The sequence below is a fragment of the Scylla paramamosain genome, chromosome 20 (assembly GCF_035594125.1).
Source record: "Scylla paramamosain isolate STU-SP2022 chromosome 20, ASM3559412v1, whole genome shotgun sequence".
Taxonomy (NCBI): Eukaryota; Metazoa; Arthropoda; class Malacostraca; order Decapoda; family Portunidae; genus Scylla; species Scylla paramamosain.
In genome coordinates, this window is record NC_087170.1 from 10299206 (window position 1) to 10321774 (window position 22569).

The following is a 22569-nucleotide window of genomic DNA, read 5'->3' on the forward strand; positions in this document are numbered from 1 at the left end:
TACTTAACCCTTATGAATGGTGAAGGCTGACTGTGTGTATCCCTACAAGGAACACAGCTAAGGCAAAGCTCAAAATACTTCTATTATTTCCATCATATGAGGTGCAAAGTCTGGTCAGGTGGTCTAATATCCTGAATGAGTAAAATAAGCCTCTCTGGAATACTTGTGGCCCAAATATGTAAGTTATATCAAACTGCCACTTCAATACATAATACTGATAATGACAGTAGTCATATTTTCCTCACTTATTAGCAAATTTCATAACCCAATCATGTACGGAAAATAAAAATGGGACTGGCTATAAGAGAGCAACTGTCTATGAATAAATAGTACATTATATAAACCTGTCATTTGCAGCATAATAAACAATCCTACTATTGTCATGAGTCTAATTACTGCACTAAGATAAAGTACATGCAACTACAGAGAAAGGGGAATACTTAGCAACACTAAGTGATGCAGAATTACATCCAGCATGCATAAAGAACCCAACACGAATGAAATTAAGAGGATAAAAAAAGTCTTACCGATTCCATGTCTCCTGAACCCAGGGGCTTGAGGGAAGTTAATAATTGAAGTTAGTCAAATGGAAACAAACTACAAAGATACAAATCAGTGTGATGTAAATCTAAGAAGTCGAGATTCTATAAGATGAGAGTAAACACACACACACACACACACACACACACACACACACACACACACACACTGTCTTTCCAATGTAAACAATGATACTTGGAATGACACAAAGGCTGAAGTGTTAGAAGCAAAGAACACGCTGAAGTTTAAAACATACAAGTATATACAATGAATACAACTGTTATGAAGACAATTATGCAAGTCTCATTCAAATCCTGTCACAGTCACACAGACACACACACACATGCACGCACGCACGCACGCACACACACACACACACACAGTAGATAAGTTATTAGAAAGAACAGTGAAGTGAATTGAAAGAGTTCTGTAATTAAAGTGAAACTATAAAAGGGAGGTAAATGGTATAAAATGCCTTCAGGATGAGAGAAACTGGGTCAGGAAAATAAATAATGCAAATGAAGGGAATGTTTTGGTAGTGACAATACAGGATGTCCTGTCACCAAGAAGGCACACTGATATTCAAGATCAATGGAGGAATGCACTGATGCTCTTATGGAAGGTGAGTGACATTTACCAGAGATGAATATTTTAATATTTATGGGTGAAGAGAGAGAGAGAGAGAGAGAGAGAGAGAGAGAGAGAGAGAGAGAGAGAGAGAGAGAGAGAGAGAGAGAGAGAGAGAGAGAGAGAGAGAGAGAGAGAGAGAGAGAGAGAGAGAGAGAGAGAGAGAGAGCACAAATTGTAATTAATGAAGTCTATACTATTTGCACACACACATACACACACACACACACACAACTAAATCACAATGTAGGGGAACCAGTCAATATGTTGTCTGAACAGTTAGCCTCAAAAATCACACAAGGGTTTAGGAGCAGTTAGGAGCCCACTCCTTGCAAACACACTCCCCAGCGGCTCACCGAACACTCCCTCCGAGATGACTGTACACAGCCGGAGTCATCATTTCGTATGCAGCAACCGGTCTCACGCTCCGCCCGCCGCTGCTCCTCCACATGCCGGAAGATTTTCTCGTCTTTCCTCATGCAGGGAGCAAACTTGGCACCCAAGTGTATGAGGTCAGCCTGGCAAAGACAAAGAAAAGTTCATGAAGGCAAGAAGTTTTGTCAGGATATGTGGCACCAAGCTTTGCCATCTCAGTGTGAGGAGGGGCACAAGTTTCTTACTCTCAGCACATTTAATTCAATGCATGTAATTTAGATTTACTGTCACAGCATGTGTGTGTGTGTGTGTGTGTGTGTGTGTGTGTGTGTGTGTGTGTGTGTGTGTGTGTGTGTGTGTGTGTGTGTGTGTGTGTTGATGCTTTGTTTCATTTATCCTCTTTACATACAAAGATTGACAAACAGTATATTTTTGTAGTTCTGTAACTCTTCAGTCTTGGTGCTTCCCTCCCAATTTGCTGCTGTGTGCTCTGATCTTTAAGGCGGCATTTTCATTAATGTGTTATCCAGTTTCGCTGCTCAATTTGTATGTTACTATTAAAAATAAGCACCAACCAGCAGGACTGAAGCTGTTGGAGAAAATCTATAATAGTTTGGCAAGTAACATGTTTTTTTTGGATAAATGCTCAAGCAACCTCCAATACATATTAAAAAAAAAAAAAAAAAAAAAAAAAAAAAAAAGAGCATGATTTATTACCAATATTATCAAACCTATTTGTTCAAATGTATTGTCTGGAATTAGTTGTCACAATACAGGTTTGCTAGCATTATGAAATGGGTGTTCAGTGTTTCCCTTGACTCCCACTGTAGACTCATATTCATGAATATTCCAGCATCCCTGATCAGGCAACCAGCTTGCTCCATCCTGCTAATCCCAGTTGTACTCATAGTCTTCATTTCAGCTTTCATAAATCATTCATTTCCAATTATAAGTGAAACAATGTAAGAGGGTCTCTAAGAGTTCTCCATGTGGGCTTCATGTTGCATTTCAGTTGTTGTCTGTTGTGGTCATGGAACACATCACTGTGTTGGGCAAACTGGTGTGCCGAACACACTAGTTTCTTTTTTGAATGGGTTGCAAGGCAAGTAACAAAGGCAGGTAACATGTTATTGGGATATGCATAGTGTGCTGGCACCTTTATTATCATTGGTCTTGTTTCTCTGTTTTGCAATTTCATTTTATCACTTTTATATATCTCTTGTTTCTACGGTTTCCCTTGACTGTTTACCTTACTTATATTTTCTTTTGTTCTTTTCTCCTCTCAATCTAACATGCCATAGTAGTTTTTCATGTGTAGAGTTCTAACAACCATCATCACCATCATAATTATGTTGGCTCTCTTTACCTAATGGTGGCTTGCCAGGCAGCAAGATCTCTGGCAGCCTCCAAGCATTGACCTACATTACTGAGGTCTACTCTATCAGCAAGGTTCAGATATCTAACTTTTCTGTTCTACCATTATTACATATCCCTCTATATCTTTCCTCACTTACCAGTTTGCTTTCCAAATAAACCAGACACAACTAGGACCACAATCACCCCTGGAGTGCTCTGCTCAACAGTAACTTCACATGAAATCTCACTGATTACAACAATTCTCATTTGCTTTTAACCCAAACTGACAACTTCCCATTAATGTCAAGAAGGCTTTTCCAATTTCTAGATTAGTCTACCTGAAGGCAAAGTGTCGGTGGGTAGACCAAAGACATGGGATGAGGTCCTGAGGACCTAGAAAGGAAAAGGATTGACAAACATGTTGCACATAACTATGAAGATTGGCAAACTGCCATCAAGTGACAAAGGCTGGCCTGTGTGAAGGTGGAAACTGCCTTTAAAAATAATCACTAGGAATCCAAGGGTGTAGTCTATCTTTCCTGGTTAGTGTCCACTGCTCTGGTTTGGAAACTTAAAGGCTTTCAGATAGATGATGATCCATTTCTAAATTCAAACTGACACCTTTCACTCAGTCTGGTATACCTTATCACTTTAATGATGTACTCAGTCCTAAGTCTTCCTCTCAACTCATCCATAACTAGGTATTCTCTCATGGCAGCACAGCACAGCTAGAGTTTCTTCGTGCTCCTGTCACTAAGCCAAAAGCTCTTAATACCATCACCTTTGCCATTCTATGCTTCACTCCTACACAAGATGCACTACTAAAATATGATGTATGCAGTTTATTTTAATAAGCAGAAATCCCCTTTATGGTTAAAAGGGAATCATCTTTATGGACAATGTCAATCCAATCCTCTCTTAAAGAAGTGGCTTGCACTCTATTCCCTGCACCAAATACTTCACTCAGGTAAACAGAATTTACCAGGACATTTTAGGATCAATGATATTCATCTCTAACGTGTACATATGTACTTTTAGCGAGCCAAATCACTATGCACAACAGATGCAATGAGAAGATCAATCACATCGCTCCTGTATGCTGTGCTTGGTAAATACCACTCCTTGATAGTCACATGCACACTGTTAGCATTGCTTATCATCACCCTTCTTTTACTTACATTTACATGGCAGCCTCTGGATTGTCCACTATCTTTCAAAGTTCAAACTAATTAACATATTCCAAAATGTTTACATTGAGGACCAAATCATCTCTATATAATAGTTTCCATGGTTGTCTAAAAAGGGGTCTTTATAGTGTGTGTGTGTGTGTGTGTGTGTGTGTGTGTGTGTGTGTGTGTGTGTGTGTGTGTGTGTGTGTGTGTGTGTGTGGTGTGTGTGTGTGTGTGTGTGTGTGTGTGTGTGTGTGTGTGTGTGTGTGTGTGTGTGTGTGTGTGTGTGTGTGTGCATACAGGTGTCTTTTCCTGGCTACACTCCTTTGTGGGGACATTAGCCTGGTTTAGATATTAACTAGTTTTTTTGCAAGTGGTTGAAGCATTGTCAAAAGGAATGAAGACCAAGACTCAGCAATGATCCTTAATGAGAATAAATATTTCCAGAACACAATACTTCTTGAACATCTATACAACTATTCCACTCTCTAAATGGTCACTGGACCACTTTCTTGGTATTCTGGCAGAAATCTTTTCCACATCAACAAATACAAAATGTAGCTACTTCTTCCCTAAAACCTTATCTGATAGGTAAGAATCTCTACGAGTTTCTCTTTCTAAAACCCTCTCCATCTATGTCTATTTTCTCCATAATGATATTCTTCCACTTTCCTGGCTATTTCCTGATCTAGTAATCTATCCCAAGTTGTCACACTCACAGGCATCATCCTTCTTCCTGCACACTCTGACTATCACATTTTTCAAGAACATGCACAAAGGTGATAATGCTAGATAGACTTGTGCATGGCAAATATGGAAACCTGAATCTGAATCAAGCAGTTTCAAGAGTTACTCTTCCATTTCCACTTTCTTTATTCTAACAACCACTTGAAGATGTATTAGTATTTCTTGCAACAGGCCATGCTATGAGTTCTGAGAAAACAGGATGAGAACAGCACTAAGATGTTTGTGCCCAGCTACAGCACTGGCCCCTGGCAACAAGGAAGCTACTTACTGCTCGTGGACCAAGCCAGAAATTTGAAGGTTCCCAGTAATCCACAGTCTGTATTGATAAGCTGGCCATCAAAACCTGCAGGTAAGGCAGAGAAAGGTTAGATGCAATGTGAAGCAGTGAGTACAGTTAAGGCCTAAACAACCAGAGCTAATCAGTCATATGCCAAATAATTAATTCAATAATTATATAAGCACAATTAGTTTCCAATAAAATGTATGTTTATTTGTAAAGCTCAGGCCATACAACTGGGAAAAGAGCATTTGTTCTGGTGAAGGAACAGTAATTAGGCAGGCACTTGCCTGTCCCTTCTGCTGACTAATAGAGAAGCCAAAGGGAGCACGGCCATAGCACATGATGGAGAGCAGCAGGATCACCACCTGAACAGTTGTGACCCACCACGTGAAGTATGGCCGGTAGTCATTCATCTCGTCCAGCTGTTTCCTCACCTGTGGACATTCATGTGTCACTGACTCACCACCCAAATGTGTGAATGAAGCCAACAATTCCAAGTAGGATGGCCCAGACAAAGCACCACACACTCACACACATGCCATTCACACTCTCAGACCTGTCATTCCCTGGTGGAGAGGGATAGTCTTGTAGACTAACATTTTACATCCCAAGAACTTAGCTTAGGCATAACACAGCAAGCCACATATACCCACAGCAAGGGCTGACAGCATACACTAGTTTATCTCTGTCCCTTTATAATGAGACTGTTCTCTACCCTGCCATATTATTGAGAAGTTGGGCACAGAATGCAGAACAGCCAGTGACATAAGGCTAAGGGGGTCTCAGGTGATCTGTGATGAGAAATGGTTCATGGAGTGCAAAAAACTGTTACCGACAATATTCACAGTAATACATAACACAGAGAAGAACAAGCTGGTGTTAATTTAGTGATATTACTGAATGAGAGGTTAGGTATCGAATATAAAATTGTTGACAAGGATTGAAAACTGTACATTGGTTACTGCTCTACTTACATCCTTTTCTTGTCTCACATTTTCCCTGAATCTTCGCCCAAAGGCTCTGCCCAACAGTCCTCTGCCGTATTGTCTTCGATCGGAGTTGTCAAAGCAACTGTCCAGGATTCGATTCCAGATGCGTGAGCGACCAATATGAGCACTAGACCGCCCACTGGCATCAACAGAGTCCGAAACTTGGAACTGCTTTTGCTGCCTCTCACTTTGAACACTTGGGTGGTACCTTGCTCCTGATACCTGCACAAACAGAAATCATTAGTTTCACTCAAGGCTAAATTATGAGGCTACATTAAAACATTTTCTAAACACAAGATGTTCAACCATGATACAATACAACTATAAACTTTTTTCTATTTAACCTTATACAAGAATACTAAGTATCTCAAAACAGTGTTGAGCTGTCCGAATTACATTTACCCCTAGCAGGACTTCTAAACATCAGTTCCATTCATCATCATCTCCATGATACAAATCTTGCCACCACACTCAAATATTTGTCACACTATTAGGAATACAATAATAAAAGACTGAGAAGTTCCTCAACTCAGTGTTGCCCTCTGAGAGACCTTGGAAGAATGAATTTGTGGCGTACAAACTTAGCTCTGGAAAATAAAATAAAATAAAATAAAATAAAATAAAAGAGAGAGAGAGAGAGAGAGAGAGAGAGAGAGAGAGAGAGAGAGAGAGAGAGAGAGAGAGAGAGAGAGAGAGAGAGAGAGAGAGAGAGAGAGAGAGAGAGAGAGTATAATACATGGGCCTCCTTAACTAGCTTGGAGAATCTGAAAAGAGGACTGACCAAAAACTCAGTGTTTCCCTACTTACTTCTTTACTACTGTCGTAACTAGAGGTGCCAGCTCCTACCTCAGGGCTGCCCGAAACCTTGCTGTCAAAGAACACCTGAAATGACACAGGAATTTTAGATCTAGGAAAGTTTGCAGGTAAGTATTCTCTTCATTTTCAACATGCAATACGTTTTGATGCTAAGTAAATGTCTGCTGATCTTGATATATGCTGAAGATATTTCCATACTGTCTGGCTTCTAAGGTAGATAAGCATCTCAGAAAACACCCATGTATCTTATAAGCTCAAGAGGGTTTTTGATACACATTGGATTAATGATGAATGTTGGTTTTAGTGTTATGATAATGGTATCACCAGACAGAAAAGATCTCCAAAGATCCTTCATTAAATTGCTTACCAGGTTAATTTACAGATTGGTATGCTACAAAATACAATCAGTAAGAGAAAAAATAAAATGTGTATCATAATTGTCAGCAAAATGTTAAGAACATTTCCAAACAATTCCTAGCTATGTCTGACTTGCTGGCAGAGGAGCAGATGATAGTTCGCACATTGTGAGCTGGACTATGCACATCAGTGGAAATCTACTGGCTCACTATTTTGAGGCTTGGGTTTATGCAGTGGGAAGAATTTGGTCCAGAAAAGTGTTTTAATTATACTGAACCACTTGTTTCACTGAAGGACAAAAAGAAGCATACAACAATATCATTATCTGTCTGTGAACGATGAAGTTTACTAAATAAAAATGCTTTTGCAGTTAAGGGTCAATATCATTCAAAGGTAAGATATGATTTAGGTATCTTATAATGTCTTCCTCCTTAGAGACCTAGGAGGTAGGGAGGATTCAAATGTAATTGAAGAGAATATGGTGTATGTGTGTGTGTGTGTGTGTGTGTGAGGGCATCTCATCTATCCTCCTTCAAGGGATCAGCAGTCTGATAGACAAATGGATCAATCTTACAAGGGCTTGGTGAAAGCTGTATTCTCAGAAACTGTTCTCAGAATAAGGATGTCAAAATTTGTGTTTTCTATACAAGAAAACTTGATAATAAGACCACAGCAGAATAACTTAAAAATCATTTATCTATGTATCATCCTAGTACTGCATCACCAAAGGAGAATAAAATGTATGACTGAACACATGCAAAGCATCCATCTCCATGTAGATATGTGTCCATGTAAATACACACATACACACAAGATGTAGGAGAAATTAATTTAATTACTTCATTGGAGAGTGACTCCATATTGTAGTGGTCAACAGGGGGAGTGGGGCGCATGGTGGCAGCAGTGGTGGTGGTGGTAGTGGTGGCGGTGGTGGTGGGGGAGATGTCTGGCTCATCAAACACCTCATCTGGGACAGACATGGACGAGGGGGCATAACTCCGGCTCTTGGATCGCCCACCTGCCGTACCTGAGATTTGACTCTTGGCTCTCCTCTTTGCAACCGTCTGGAAGAGATCAAATGTCAACACAAGGAAGGGAAAAGCTTTTGTCCTGAGCTAAGCTACCTGTCCTCTCCACTGGCTCATCTAAAACTGCAGCTTCCTAGAACACTCACATGAAACAGTTACACTGCTACATAAGTTTGTGAGTTATGATCAAGACTCTGGTAAATGGTTCATGTTGATGCCTTAGTTTGTGAAAAGTGGATCTCAACAATGGGTTGGAAAAATGCATGCCAGACCATCACACTGGTCTTTGTGTCACTGCATTATGAACAGATTTCTGAAGAAATAGTTTTGTCAGTAAGTGGAAAACAACACCTGCTGCCAATGTAGAATGTATGAAATTATACCCATAGATGATATGGAATGCAAATTATGGCCAATGGTGATTTTTTAAAGCCAAATAAAATTCATTAAATTATTATTTTTTTTAATTTTGTATAAAAGCAGGCTACACTAAACACCCATGATCTATGTCTGTAGTGGCAATGCAGTCAGACAAGCAGGTCAGTAGAGAGTACAATGCAGCCAACCTCCAACACTTTGTCAAGAATCAGTTTTCACAACATTCTATCACAAGCTCTCAAAAGTCACATATTTTAATTTTGGTATTGTAATCATGAAATTATTATGTGCTGGTGAGACCGAACAGTAAACAGGTACTTAGGTGCTGGGAGGCATCCATGTTATTGTGTGCCAAAGGCAGCAGCTGTCTTAGCCTTATAGTGGTGACTAGTCATACAAACTCACATCATAAAATCTTTGGAAATATATCCTCATATAGTTTATTATTCATGGACATATCCTGCATATCCAATGATTCCATTGGACGCATTGGATTTTGAATGAAAGGTAAATTGAGGTGATTCAGAGAGAGAGAGAGAGAGAGAGAGAGAGAGAGAGAGAGAGAGAGAGAGAGAGAGAGAGAGAGAGAGAGAGAGAGAGAGAGAGAGAGAGAGAGAGAGAGAGAGAGAGAGAGAGAGAGAGAGAGAGAGAGAGAGAGAGAGAGAGAGAGAGAGAGAGAGAGATGACTCACCGACACCGCAAAGGAGATGCCATCCCAGGTCATCTTGGCGACGGAGTCCTTCCCGGGGTAAGGCAGCTGAGGCCACGTTGTCGCGTCCACCGAGTCCAACAAACCACTGCCCAATCCCTCCCGAAGCTGTGCCAAGGTAACCAAGTCAGACACCCTTACACTACATGCAGCAAATAATTCCTGTATAGTGATGCAGATCCCAATAATGGACTGAATACTATGATGCCTGAGGAAAATTCAGATCTACACTTGTACCTAGCAGATCAATTCCTAAATGTGTAACATACATACACACACACACACACACACACACACACACACACACACACACACACACAGGAATGCAATAAGGTGACAACTCCTCATCTTGTATATCCTGTTTATCCTCTGCTGGGTGATCATGGGCTATAGCATAATGGGAGACAATACTAACCTTCTCTGTTGGTTAAGTAAGCCAACACACAACCACCACTCCTATTAAAAGAAATAATGATTTGAAAAGGACTGTAGCAAACACATGTTAGTCACAAGCAACACTTACCTCTGATAAGGCATGGAAGTCACTGGTGAAAGACTGTGTGTGGTGGGTAGTGTTGGTCTGGTCCTTGAGCTGGCCATACTTGCGGCTGGCCAAACGTTTCCGCTTGTCTTGCCAGCGTTGTCTCTGATTATCTTCAGAGGTCTCATCTAGTCCAAAGAATTCTTTGGTTTCTTTCTTCACATACCTGCAACACATGTCAGTTATGGTAAAAATATACAATGTGCTTCATACATATCACCCTTTAGTACATTTAAGGAGACATAATTAATTCGGGTAAGATGATGATTCAGTTTTAATTCCCTGTTAATATCTCAATGAGTTATGTGATGTGCAATTCTTTGCATCTACTTAAGTTTGGAAACTGATTTGAAGATTTCCCTACATCTTTGATACTCAATTCATGTGGAGTAGAGCTTCCTTCGTCAAACTGAGAGTGACAAGAATCACTTGTTACACTTTTCATTTGATTTTTCACACCTCTCATCTCATTTTCCTATTTACTTACCTTACTAGAAGCAAAATTTTCTTATAAGCTAACTCCCCTAAAAAGAATTATGCTGACAAATTGATAAATTTTTGTTTAAGGTAATAAGTTTTTAAAAGTACAGCAGTTTTTAAAAGTTCACTTTTCCCCTCCCAGATACTGGCTTTGCATGCCCAGAGCTGGAATACATGTCATGTGTGTAAAAGGGTCCCTACCCAAGTATCTTTACTGTATCATATGAAGTTGAAAGCTACATGTCTTGCTGTTCTTTAAATACTTGCTTTGAATCTCTCACAATCTGCTATAATACTGCTTCTATTGTTGTCTTATATTGTCATCAAAAGTTACTGCTCAAACCATTTTGAGTTTTCATACTCAATGAAGCTTCTATTTCCATTCTGTAAGACGTTCTACTCACAGGATTGAGTCCACTGTGATCCTGCAAACATAAATTCTAAGATTTCAGGAGTAAACAAGTCTTAAAAATCCTTCATCCTCTTTACAGGCAAGGTCTGGAGCAGCATGCCTTATTCTGCCTCTCCTTTAGCCTACAACTGGGATTCCTTCAAGAGAGGAGCTGTAAGACACCCTGAGGAACAAACCAATCACATGCAGCTCTCCTACTTCATTCCTTGTTTTAGCTTGATTTTCAATTATATTTGTAAATATTAGAACATAACCTCTGAGAGAGAGAGAGAGAGAGAGAGAGAGAGAGAGAGAGAGAGAGAGAGAGAGAGAGAGAGAGAGAGAGAGAGAGAGAGAGAGAGAGAGAGAGAGAGAGAGAGAGAGAGAGAGAGAGAGAGAGAGAGAGAGAGAGAGAGAGAGAGATTAATACATGCAAAGAAGTGCAGTACCTTCTTTAAGCATAATATCCCACTAGTTGGCTGCAGAATGGCAAGTTCAATTAGTGCTTAATATTGAGAGAAATATTTGTGAAAATGCTCTCATTGCTCTAAACAACAGCGACCGATAAATGACTGACCCTCTGCGTGGAGAGGCAAATGCCATTCATGCAGCAAGTGCACCTTGTTGAAGAGGCATGACTTGGGCACTCATTACAGTATTGCAGCTTGAAGGCTGATTACCATTCCCTTGGCAAAGCAAGATAACCTGGCAAGGAAGTCTTGAGTGATACTGGCTATCTGCTAGATGGTAACAACACTAACATCATGTCTGTGGAGCTGACATTACCGTTGCCACTAGCAGGAAATGTGGCCAAAAGTTGTGGGCATCAGAGAAACATCTGACTATCAACACAGGAGACCAAGATATTTATTCTATTTCAATTTTTGCAATAGTGTGGCAGCTGTGGTCATCACTGAGAAAGCAAAGCAAGAAACTCACAAACTAACAGGTAATAGCAAAGTGACTCATAACTGGACTGAAATACTTACGCTTTGACCTGCTCCTTCCGGGACAGGCTTCTGGAGAGGGTGGGAGGTTGCTTGGGGGCAGCAGAGGTGGCGGTGGTGGTGGTGGTGGAGGTGGTCATGGTGTTGGCGCTTGACATGCTCTGGGGGTGAGCTGGGGGAGAGAACTGGTGCTGGTGCTGGTTGGGTGGGGGGTGGGCCTGGGGCTGGCCATGCTGCCTGACAGCTGCAGAGGGCAGGGAGGGGCCAAGGGTAGGTGCTGGGGCATTGACAGTTCGCTGGCCATCTGCCCGCCCAGTTGGCACCATCCGCCTGTAACACAAGGGTGAGGAATGATGTCTGCTGTACACCACAACCATGCTGATGTCTTTTAATGTTTCTACACCCTATGAATTATAAACATGATCGTTATACAATAAAATAGTGACTTTACATGTTTTAATTAATATTTTCAAACAAAAAGCTATGTAAAAGTAATTTGGCATATAAAATCAAGTTAATTTCATGGTCTCTCTCTTATTCTTCAATGACTCACTAACACTATCAACATTAAAACAATAACATTTTCTACTGCAACACTTCACTCTCTATAGCATCATTTAACTGCTGGAGAGGAAATGGGTCCTAATAACTATCTTTTTCTTTTCTGTTATTTTTAGTAACCCTGATGCTCAAGACAAAAGCAGAGTGGCAAAGTACATCCACAACAAAATAAAAAAGTCACACAACATTCCAGTTTTGACCAACTTCACAGTAACACACAGCATTAATCCTGGCTGAAGGGAAAATACCCACTGTGTTCAGGACCCAAGTGGCATTGTGTTGGTACAAATAAGGCCAAGTCACTCACAACCACAACCAAAACGACTGATAAGAAGCAAACTGGAACCATCAAGCACTTGCAGATCAATGACCCAAAACAAAGTATACCACAGAAAGTGCACAAACCAATTTGTGTTTTTGTAGGATTAGGCCAAGCTTCTTGCATCCCATTTTTAATACAAATTATGTAATCATATTTTTCTTCAAATCTATGTATGTAAACTGTTTGCACTGCACATATCACCTTTCCAGGTAATACATTCCACTGATCACTGCTATACTTGAAAAACTGTACAGATTTCTGTATGGTGTGTGTATTACCTAGTTTTACAGGAAAAGAGCTATGCTCGTGCCGTCCTGTCTCCATATCTATAAGCATCCAGCTTAACTTTAAATTCATGAATATTTGTTGCTTTTACCACTGTTTCATCTAAGTTGTTCCATATTTCTATGCTTCTATTTGGGAAACCATATTTCTTGATATCTCTTCAACTTGCTGTTTTCCTCAATTTCACTCCATGTCCTCTTGTGTCTCTTGAGTCCCACACAAATAAAACTTCTTTGTCAACTTGATCCTTACCCTTTAAAGCTTTGTATATAGCAATCAGATCCCCTCTTTCTCTTCTCTCTTGTAACGATGGAAGCTTCAATCTCCTTAATCTTTCTTCATACGTTAAATCTCTCAAACTTGGTACCAATTTGGTTGCAGCTCTTTGGATCCTTTCTATTTTCCTTATTTCCTTTTTATTATGGGTGACCAAACAATTGTGGCATATTCCAGTTTTGGTCGAATCACATATTCCATCAACTTTTTCATCATCTCTTCATCCATGTAAGCAAATGCCCCTTTAATCTTTCTTAGTAACTTATAGGTTTCCCCAACTATTTTGTTTACATGTTTTTTTGGGGTGATAAATTATCACTTATTGTAATTCCCAAGTCTTTTCTTCTTTGGTTTTCTTAATTTCCACTTCTCCCATGGTGTAGGAACTTGTCAATCTTCTTTTGTTTTTTCCTAATTCCATCACCTAGCATTTCTTTGCATTGAATTCCATTTCCCATTTCTCACTCCATTTATGTATCTTATTTAGATCTTTCTGTAATATTTCACAATCCATATTGTCTTTCACTCTTTTCAATAATTTCGCATCATCTACAAACAGACTTATATAACTGTCAACCTCATCCACCATATCGCTGACATACACCAGAAACATTACGGGGGCAAAGACTGTCCCCTGTGGTACTCCACTTGTAACTCTACACCATTCTGATTTTTCTCCATTTATTATTGTTCTGATTTCTCTGTCCCTCAAGAATTCTGTAATCCAATTCAGTGTGTTGTGTTGCCTTGCAAACCCCCTATATTTTGAATTTTCCATAGCAGTCTCTGATGTGGTACCTTATCAAATGTGTGTGTGTGTGTGTATTTACCTACTTGTAATTTAAAGAGCCTAAGCTACGCTCATGTGGTCCTGTCTCCATATCTACACTTATTCAGTTTTTCCTTAAAGTTGTATACACTCATTACCAATACTACATCCTCACTTACCTTGCTCCAAACTTCTGTATTTCTCTGTGGGAAACTACACCTCTTTATGTAACTCAAGCATCTTCCTTTTCTTAATTTTCTGCTGTGTCCTTGTGCATAACTGGTATTTCCTACAACTCTTAGCAGCAGTTTCTCACTATCTACTTCTTCCATTCTATGCCACAATTTATAAATTAATATTAAATCTTCCCTTTCTCTTCTTTGGTCCAATGTTGGCAGATTAATTTCCTTTAACCTTTCTTCATATGTTAATTCTTCCAGTTCTGGAACCATCTTTGTTACCATCCTTTGGATCCTTTCTATTTTTTTTTCACGTGTTTATCATGCATGTATGTGCGTGTGTGTGTGTGTGTGTTTATTTACCTACTTGTGACAATTTCTCTTCAAAAGACAGGTCTCTCAAATTTGGTATCATTCTGGTTGCTGCTCCCTGTACTCTTTCCAGAGTCCTTATATACTCATACTTTTCTTTATGAGATGAGCACACCAATGCTCCATATCTGTGTCTTGGATGTATCATTGCAATAATTATCTTTAAAAAGTCTTTTATCCATCTCAGGAGACCTTCCTTCATCCCTCTAATGTTATCAGTTTTCTAAGTCAGTCTTTTGTGAGGTACTTTGCTTTCTGTAGGTCCAAGCATATGCAATCCACCCAACCATCTTATTTTTGAATTATTCCTGTCAATTTTGAGAACAAAACATAACAGGGTCAATATAATTCCATCTGGACCTATTGCTTTCCTCTCATCTAGTTCCTCTATAATTTTTCTGACTTCCTGCTCAGTTAGTTGTATTTCAGTCAACACCTTATCCTTTCTTATGCCATTGTATTTTACAAGCTATACATTAGGTATTAATCACCCAGAGCACATAATGCTCTTAAGTGATGTTACCAATTATCACTCTAGTTAAGGTCACACAGCCCTCCAATGCTGATTTCACTGCCAGGCAGTGTCTATGATAAGATATGAATTTCATACAGGAGTATTATCATCAATGTGAGTTAGAGTGAATGATAAGAGCCAGTGTTGACACAGTAAATGGAATGCAATGTCACAACTACTGTAAAAGGAAGTACACACAGTTAATTGTTCTTTGCTGCTACAGTATTGGGAGTGAATCACTGACTTGGGGAAGATAGCCACACTTGAAACTGACTTCCATGCTGCTATTTCCTTATTTTTCTTTCATTTAGTATTGATCATCTTGCCTCTCCCTTTCAATATCTACAGTTGGTTTGGCATTCATCCAGCAAATGTAACACAGCAGGAAACATTCATATTGACCCATAACTCCTTCAGTGCCTCCTGCAGGCCATTTAAGTTAATGCATCTGGCCTCCTGCACTTTGTTTTTACTTGTTTGTACTTGTTTCAAGTGTTTTCTAAAGTTTTTTGTTGAGAGTTATCCAGTCACTCTACTACACCTATTGCATTGTTACTGAGAATTTTTTACTGTTATTGATTTCTGGATAGAGGAACCATCATGTATGAAATAATGATCATACATTCACATATTTCAGAAAACAGTATCTCACAAATGGTCTCTTAACACACCTGCTGTCACATTATTTACAAGAATGTAGTGACCTCCTTTGTACTTCCACAAAGGCCTCACACCATCACATAAAGATGCAATGCAACCATATTTGTGTATTTCATATCATAACATAATATACTCCTGGGCTAACTCATATAATTCAGGCTCCCTTCCCCAAGCTGCAGGTGCATTCAACACTGAACATCACCTTCCAGTCCTGTGCTGGTAAATCTTGCAAAAATCCAGTCTTTTGCTTATCTTGGCTTTACTGAGCAGATGCTTTACACATCATAAACATGCCATCTTCTGATAAGGTTAAAACATGGATCTTTCCTATAGTGAGCCCTATGAGAGGAGTCATGTGCTCTAAAAATGGGTGCACCTTAGGAAAAACTCTTCTTCTCTTTTGCTAATATTTTCTCACTTAAAATAGGGTGAACATGATCATTTCCTATTCAAAACCTGTCCAGATTCTTACAAATTTTAAGCACTTTTTATGTAGGAGTGTGACAGGGATGTGTGATATCCTTGTAATCATTTAATGTACACATACGTAGATGGATGTATGAGAAATATAAGACAGCGAAGATATGTGTAGCACCTCCTAGTTGTGCCTGTGTGGAGGACAGTGTTGCTAGCAGGGAGTAAAGTGTTACAAAAGGTGGTGGATGTATTTTGAACAATGTGTATAAGAGGCAAAGTTGAAGGTAATTGCCAATAAGAGCCAAGGTAATGGTATCTGAAAGTGAAAGATGATATATTTTATGAGCTATTTTATGATCATGGTATAAAGTAGGGGAGAGCCACGATTATGTTAAGTTGATTGGAAATGGAGGAAGGGAATATTTAATGTATTTAAGGTTAAATCTGTGTAAATAAGAGACATGGAAGGGAAGACTAAAGAGAGCAGTGAGAGACAGACAGGTCACAGGACACTGCAGAGAATGATGCATGGCAAGAATGTAAGTGTGGAAGCTGAGAGAGAAATAAAAATAATTACTACCCTTCCTACTCTGATGTACAGATGTATGTATGGGATGTAGCACAGCAGTTCAGAACACACACACAACAGAAAGGAGTCACAAAGGAGGATTGTGTGGGTTATCATGATAAGATGGAGAGAGCAATGTACTATATAGATGTGCATGATTTACATAGATGAAACAGTGAAGGGAACAGATTGTGAGTGTTAAATGGATAGTGTGCAATACTCAGATGGTTAACTTGAGTGGTAAAAATTAAGGAGTGTGTGTGAAGGATGTAAATAAGTTAAACTGTAGGATGAAATATTGCAGGGAAACCACCAGTGAAACAGAAAGGGCAAATATTAGAAGACGAAAAAGACATGTAAAGCTTTAACATTGCAATGATGAAATGCCAGAAAGAAAAGTTAAAGACTTTCCTGCCATCATCACCCCCTTGCAGGAGTCACTGAAGGGGGATAAGGCATTGGGGATGTAACTAAAGGGAATTCAACAAGGATTTTATGGTACACTTCCCCAAATAAGTTCAACAAACTAATTTCTCTGTATCTTCCACACTCCTTGTCTCATATATATATTGGGGAATAATTTCAAGTGTCCAGTTCTCTGCTGATTTTCTTTTCCTTTTTCAGGTTACATATATACATGTTTAGGTACTGAACATTCAATCAATTATAACTTTTCTTTACCCCAATGCAGCAGTTCACCCATCTACAACCATACCCCATGCTTTCCTGTATAAAGCATTCCAGTCATATTTATAACTTTTCAATTTGTGCCAAACTGACAAAGATTTTTTCCTAGCAATTAATGTTTTCTTGTACCTAAAGACAGTTGCAAAGAGGATACAGCCTCTGTTCTGTGCTGAACCATCTAATGCTACTCAAATCTGGCCTTGTAAACTGTTTCATAACTAACACTTCTTAAGAAACATAAGAAAAACAAATGTCTCACCACATTATTAACCTATTAAAATCCTAAGATGACTGTTTAGCCTCACAGTTGGTGCTGGAACCTATGTTAAGTTTCCAATCAGTAAATATCTAATACTTTAAGACTCTAAAAAATGCGAACCAACATTATGATTATATTTCCTGAAGTTATTAATTTTCTACTGCAATGACACACTAAATTACACACACAATTACTGCTGGGTTGGTGTTCGGGCTTCATGCACTACAAGATCCCTCATTCCTTCACTCCAGGCAGCACCTACACACTGGATCCACATACCATCTTTGACAAGGAACAGCTACACTCCTTATACATTTACAAGTAGAATCATGAATAATTACCTTTCTAATCCTATTTTAAATCCTGTCCCTTGTCCTAATCCCACTGCAGCTCCTTTAGGGTCCCACAAAGCCCTCGCTGACCTCGCACAGTATGCCACCCCGGAGGAATCTGTGACTAGGGCTGCGGCGTCGATTACCCGCCCACCCATTAATCAATCAATCAATGAATTACGGGAAACGTTACAAAGGGCGTGACCGTTTTAGCGACAACAAGACATAACTTCTGGACAAACACACTCTTACATTATTCAACCGAGGGCATTCTTCAGCCAGCGCCACATCCGTCATCGTGCCACCACCGGCCTATGCACGTCAGGACCACCACCAAGGCCGCCACACTCCATTAATAGCCGCTATATAGGCCACCACTTCCACCTCCATCATTTTAGGCCCTCTGTATCACCGCCACTCACCACTCGTCCTCCTCCTCCACCTCGCTCGGCACCTCTTCATCCTCCATTCCTCCAGGTGTGGGTACTGGTGATGTAAGGGCAGGGACACCTCAGTGACACCCCGCACACCTGAACATCACCGAGCCAGCTAGGGCAACACACTCCCTACTCCGAGGTTTAACAGGCACTGCGTCACTGAGTCACCACCACCAAAACAAACAATAGTGGGGTGCCGAGTTACAAATATTCAACACTGTTATATCGCCCTCTTGGTTTTATCTACTAGTAAAAGGTTGAATGAGAAATGACGGAGTTTCTTTTTATGATGCAGTGGCAAACGGATGTGGTGTTATTTGTAATGTGATTAAGTTTTGCAGGATGTTAATAGGCTCGTTGGTCCTCCTCCGCCGCATGAACCGCGATGAAAAAAGTAACAATCCAGGCTAGAAATTAATCTTTTTGTCTGCTGTTAAAAATACACGAGTGGGTATCCTGCTGCTTCTCTGCAACGAACAAACAGACGTAAACATATAATAAATACGGATGAAAATAAAGAAAATACAGAAAAAAAGAATCATGGTGTGTGTGTGTGTGTGTGTGTGTGTGTGTGTGTGTGTGTCCGGTTCTGCTTTCACAAACAGACGCGGCGCCCAGCATCCTTCCTGACATAAGCTGCGATGTCAAGGCGCGCTGTAGTAAGTGCTGGGCGAGAGGAAATGGCTGGAGGTAGCTGGAGTTGTACTGGAGGGTAAAATTTAGGAAGAAAAGCTTGTTCTTATCTGTTATTTTCTAGTCTCACGTTCTCATTTATCGGGTGGACGGTTATTATTATTTCCGTAAAGTAAATGTTCTAGATATAGCGGGGGAGTGAAGAAAAAAAAAAAAAGGAATTCAAAGAAGTAAATAGTGTGAGGCTGTGAATGAGGTGAAAAGATTAATAATGCATGTTGAACTGAGTCAATAGCAGGTAGAAGACTGGGGCCACTGCCTTACAGTTGTGGAGGAAATGCGACGCTGCTGCTCAGGATGTGTGTAATTCCCTGCCGACTGTGGCGTGAATGGCGCGCTCTTGTTTTGTTTGCTGCGCGATGAAAGAGCCACTGTTTTTATTTTTTATTTATTTTTTTAAATTTGTAAGTTAATTAGACGGGTACTTTCCTACACTTATACAGAAGTTAAAGAGTATTCTGATTCTGGTTGACACACACACACACACACACACACACAGTGGCCCTACACATTTACGTACGTACTACACACCACAGACAAACAGCAACAGGCGTGAATGACACTATTGCCTTCCTTCAGACTCTGTTCTACCTAGTTTTATATAGTTCATGGTGTGTATGTAATTATATCAAACAGTCGTTATAATTTTTTTGTCTTGTTTGAAATATCTTGCTACACACACACACACACTCTCTCTCTCTCTCTCTCTCTCTCTCTCTCTCTCTCTCTCTCTCTCTGTGTGTGTAAAGTGAAGTCGTGTGTGCGTGACAACTTAATTATTTCCGGCAGCAAGCAAGTCCTGCTGCCCCACACACCCAAAGACCACAACAGGACGGTCCTTCCATCTTAGCCTCTGCTGGCCCGAGTTGTGCATCAGGGAGGCAAGGCACACTCCAGGCACCGCGATGACCGGGGAGGGAAGCACGCCACACACTGACGCCCTGGAACTTGGTATCCATGGTCTCAGGCATTTTTTGGCTCATTATCTATTTTCAACAAGCTTAAAAGTTATAAAGGTTTTCAAGGGCTTTATGATTCTAGTGGAGGTTTAAGGAGAATACTACACCAATGATGGGAAAAGAAATATCATGAGAATACGACTGATAATCTTTGTGGCCATTGGAATGGTTCTAATCAGTGTAGAGCGTTCTGTAATATGAACCATGAAACTCATGAAACTGACGCCGCCCGTGCCGCATCGAGGCGTGGTGGCTGGTGGGCTGCGCTGCACGCGGCGATACATTTACATTCCACGTATAAAAGATCACTTCATTCTGCAGGGAAGGTGAGGCGGGCCATCCTCAAGACGAAACGACCGTATTTTGTATGCAAATCCGTCCATCTCGCACAGTAAAAACACACCCCAAAGTTTGTATGGGCGTCGGGCGGGGAGGCACAACACGAGACGGCTGAAGGGGAGGCACAAATTTACGACGAGTGAAGACGTTTCCTGCAGCAAGTTTCATGTGTTTTGGATGATATTTTGTTACTTTACTGCCTCGAGTCAGCGTTTTGTTGCCGAGTGCGAAGGCCTGGCAGTGGAGGTGGGGGGGGGAGGGTGATCCGGGGCGTGGAATGCGAGCGTTGAGAAGGTTGTTTGCATCTGCTGACGGAGAGATGACAAACCTTCGTGAATTTACTGCAAAACAAAACACGATTATGCATGTAATTAGCAGCCCGCGGACAATAAGGGCACAATGAGTATTTACTTGTATTTTCACACCACTGAGCCAATCTTGTAATGTTCCGTGTTTTTTTTAATGCCAGGTGGCGGCTAAAGAGAGGAAGTCTGGGATGGAGGGAAGGACGCGGCGATGAGACAGTTCTTCAGGGACAGGCAGACAGAGGAACAACTGACAGGATACACGGGGATGAATGACAGTACGCTGGAGAGGATTTGGTATATTTAACAGATATTTTCTTTTATAGTAATGACTGTTAATGATGATACTGGCAATGGTGGTGATGGTGGTGGTGGTGGTGGTGGTGGTGGTGGAAGTGCCGAGGATGGTGACAAACACATTATCAGCAGATACCCGGAGTGAAAGGCGGCCTCGGTGTGATAAGGCGATACATGTAGTTCAGGTGTGTCTCGTGGGTCACGGATTACATCATTCCATTCCCCGCACACCCACCACTCAGACCCAAGGCCTCCCTAACATATCGCACTGAACAGCCAGCAGCAGCGCCTCTGTCTTGTCCACTGCTCGGGAGGGGAAAAAGTGGAAGAAGAAAAGTTGCTCGTAATCAATTTACTGAACGAGTGTCGATCTTGAGGGTGCCCCAGGGACGGTGTGTGTGTGTGTGTGTGTGTGTGTGTGTGTGTGTGTGTGTGTGTGTGTGTGTGTGTGTGTGTGTGTGTGTGTGTGTGTGTGTGCGAGTGTGTGTGTGAGTGTGTGTGTGTGTGTTCATAACAAACCTGATATTATTCGGCAACAGCTGTTACTGTAGTCTGTATCTGTACCCAGCCTGGGTACTACATGACCCACGCTTCCCCTGGATCCCGCCTGGCCGGGGGAAGGTGGGCCGTGGCGGGGCAGAGGCAGGTTGAGGCGAGAGCACCAGCTACACTCTGATATCCCAATATTGGATTCCAGTGGCCCCTCGCAGCCTCCACTCCCGCCGGGCAGACATCGTCCTTCCTTTCTCAGCTGCCACTCAGATACTCAAAGAGACTGTGTTAGTGTTTGCTGCTGCTGTGAGTATGTTTTAGTGACCAAAAGGGCGAGTGGGGCACGAGAGTGCCATCGCAGGAGTCTGACGGCAAGACAACACAGGTTCTGACGCAGCAGAACAAGAAATTGTCTTTGAAGTCGTGAGTTATTGGCAACCCAGCAGCCGGCAGTCCTTCGCTGCGGCCGGAATACTAAACATCGTCGATTTTCTTCGGTTTAAGCCTCTTCGAGTCGACCTGCTGGAGGAGTGGGATGTGCCGAGGTGGCGAAGGGCCGGGGGGGGGGGGGGGTGCGGGGTCACCCGGATGCAAACACGATGGGATTATTTTCCTTAGCGTCTTTTTTCCTCCTCGTAAGAACTTCATCCTCAGAGGCAGTGTTGAATAATGGAAGTACAGCAACGCTATCCGGTAGGCGAGGAAGGGAACGGGGGAAGCGGTGAGGGGCATGAGAGAAGGCTGCGGAAACCCGGAAAGGAAGGATGAAATTCACAGCAGGATACACACACACACACACACACACACACACACACACACACACACACACACACACACACACACAGCCAAGCAAGTGTTTTTGCAGTGCTGACTTCGGGCTGAAGCGAGGCAAACACCGGCTGAGTTATCGGTGTTATTTCTCAGCGCCGCTACTGCACACGCTGCACACAAGATCTGCTGACGTGTGATGATGGAGCCTCCCCTCCGCGTCGCGACAGCACGCGTCTGAAGCCCCAGTCGCCGCGCCCTGCAGGTTTCATGGCGCTGCTGACGGTGCCGCCTGTCCCCACGGACGTGCAGTGCCACACGTCTTTGCCTGCACGTGCCTCGCCACCT

At 41.4% G+C, this 22569-nt stretch overlaps 1 protein-coding gene across 3 annotated transcripts in view; it reads right to left on the minus strand.

Annotated features, from left to right (window-relative positions):
- LOC135110290 (inactive rhomboid protein 1-like) overlaps positions 1-22569 on the minus strand; it is a 187581-nt gene that overhangs the window by 7447 nt on the left and 157565 nt on the right. For 2 of the 3 annotated variants that reach the window (XM_064022469.1, XM_064022468.1), the window contains exons 4-13: positions 11773-12060; positions 9895-10078; positions 9354-9479; positions 8096-8320; positions 6891-6965; positions 6069-6305; positions 5382-5528; positions 5083-5157; positions 1524-1685; positions 528-554 (exon numbers count right to left, since the gene is read on the minus strand). In XM_064022469.1, coding sequence (XP_063878539.1) covers positions 528-554; positions 1524-1685; positions 5083-5157; positions 5382-5528; positions 6069-6305; positions 6891-6965; positions 8096-8320; positions 9354-9479; positions 9895-10078; positions 11773-12060 — 1546 coding nt within the window. The remainder of the gene's footprint in view (positions 1-527; positions 555-1523; positions 1686-5082; positions 5158-5381; positions 5529-6068; positions 6306-6890; positions 6966-8095; positions 8321-9353; positions 9480-9894; positions 10079-11772; positions 12061-22569) is intronic. The other variant, XM_064022470.1, reaches the window with a different exon arrangement.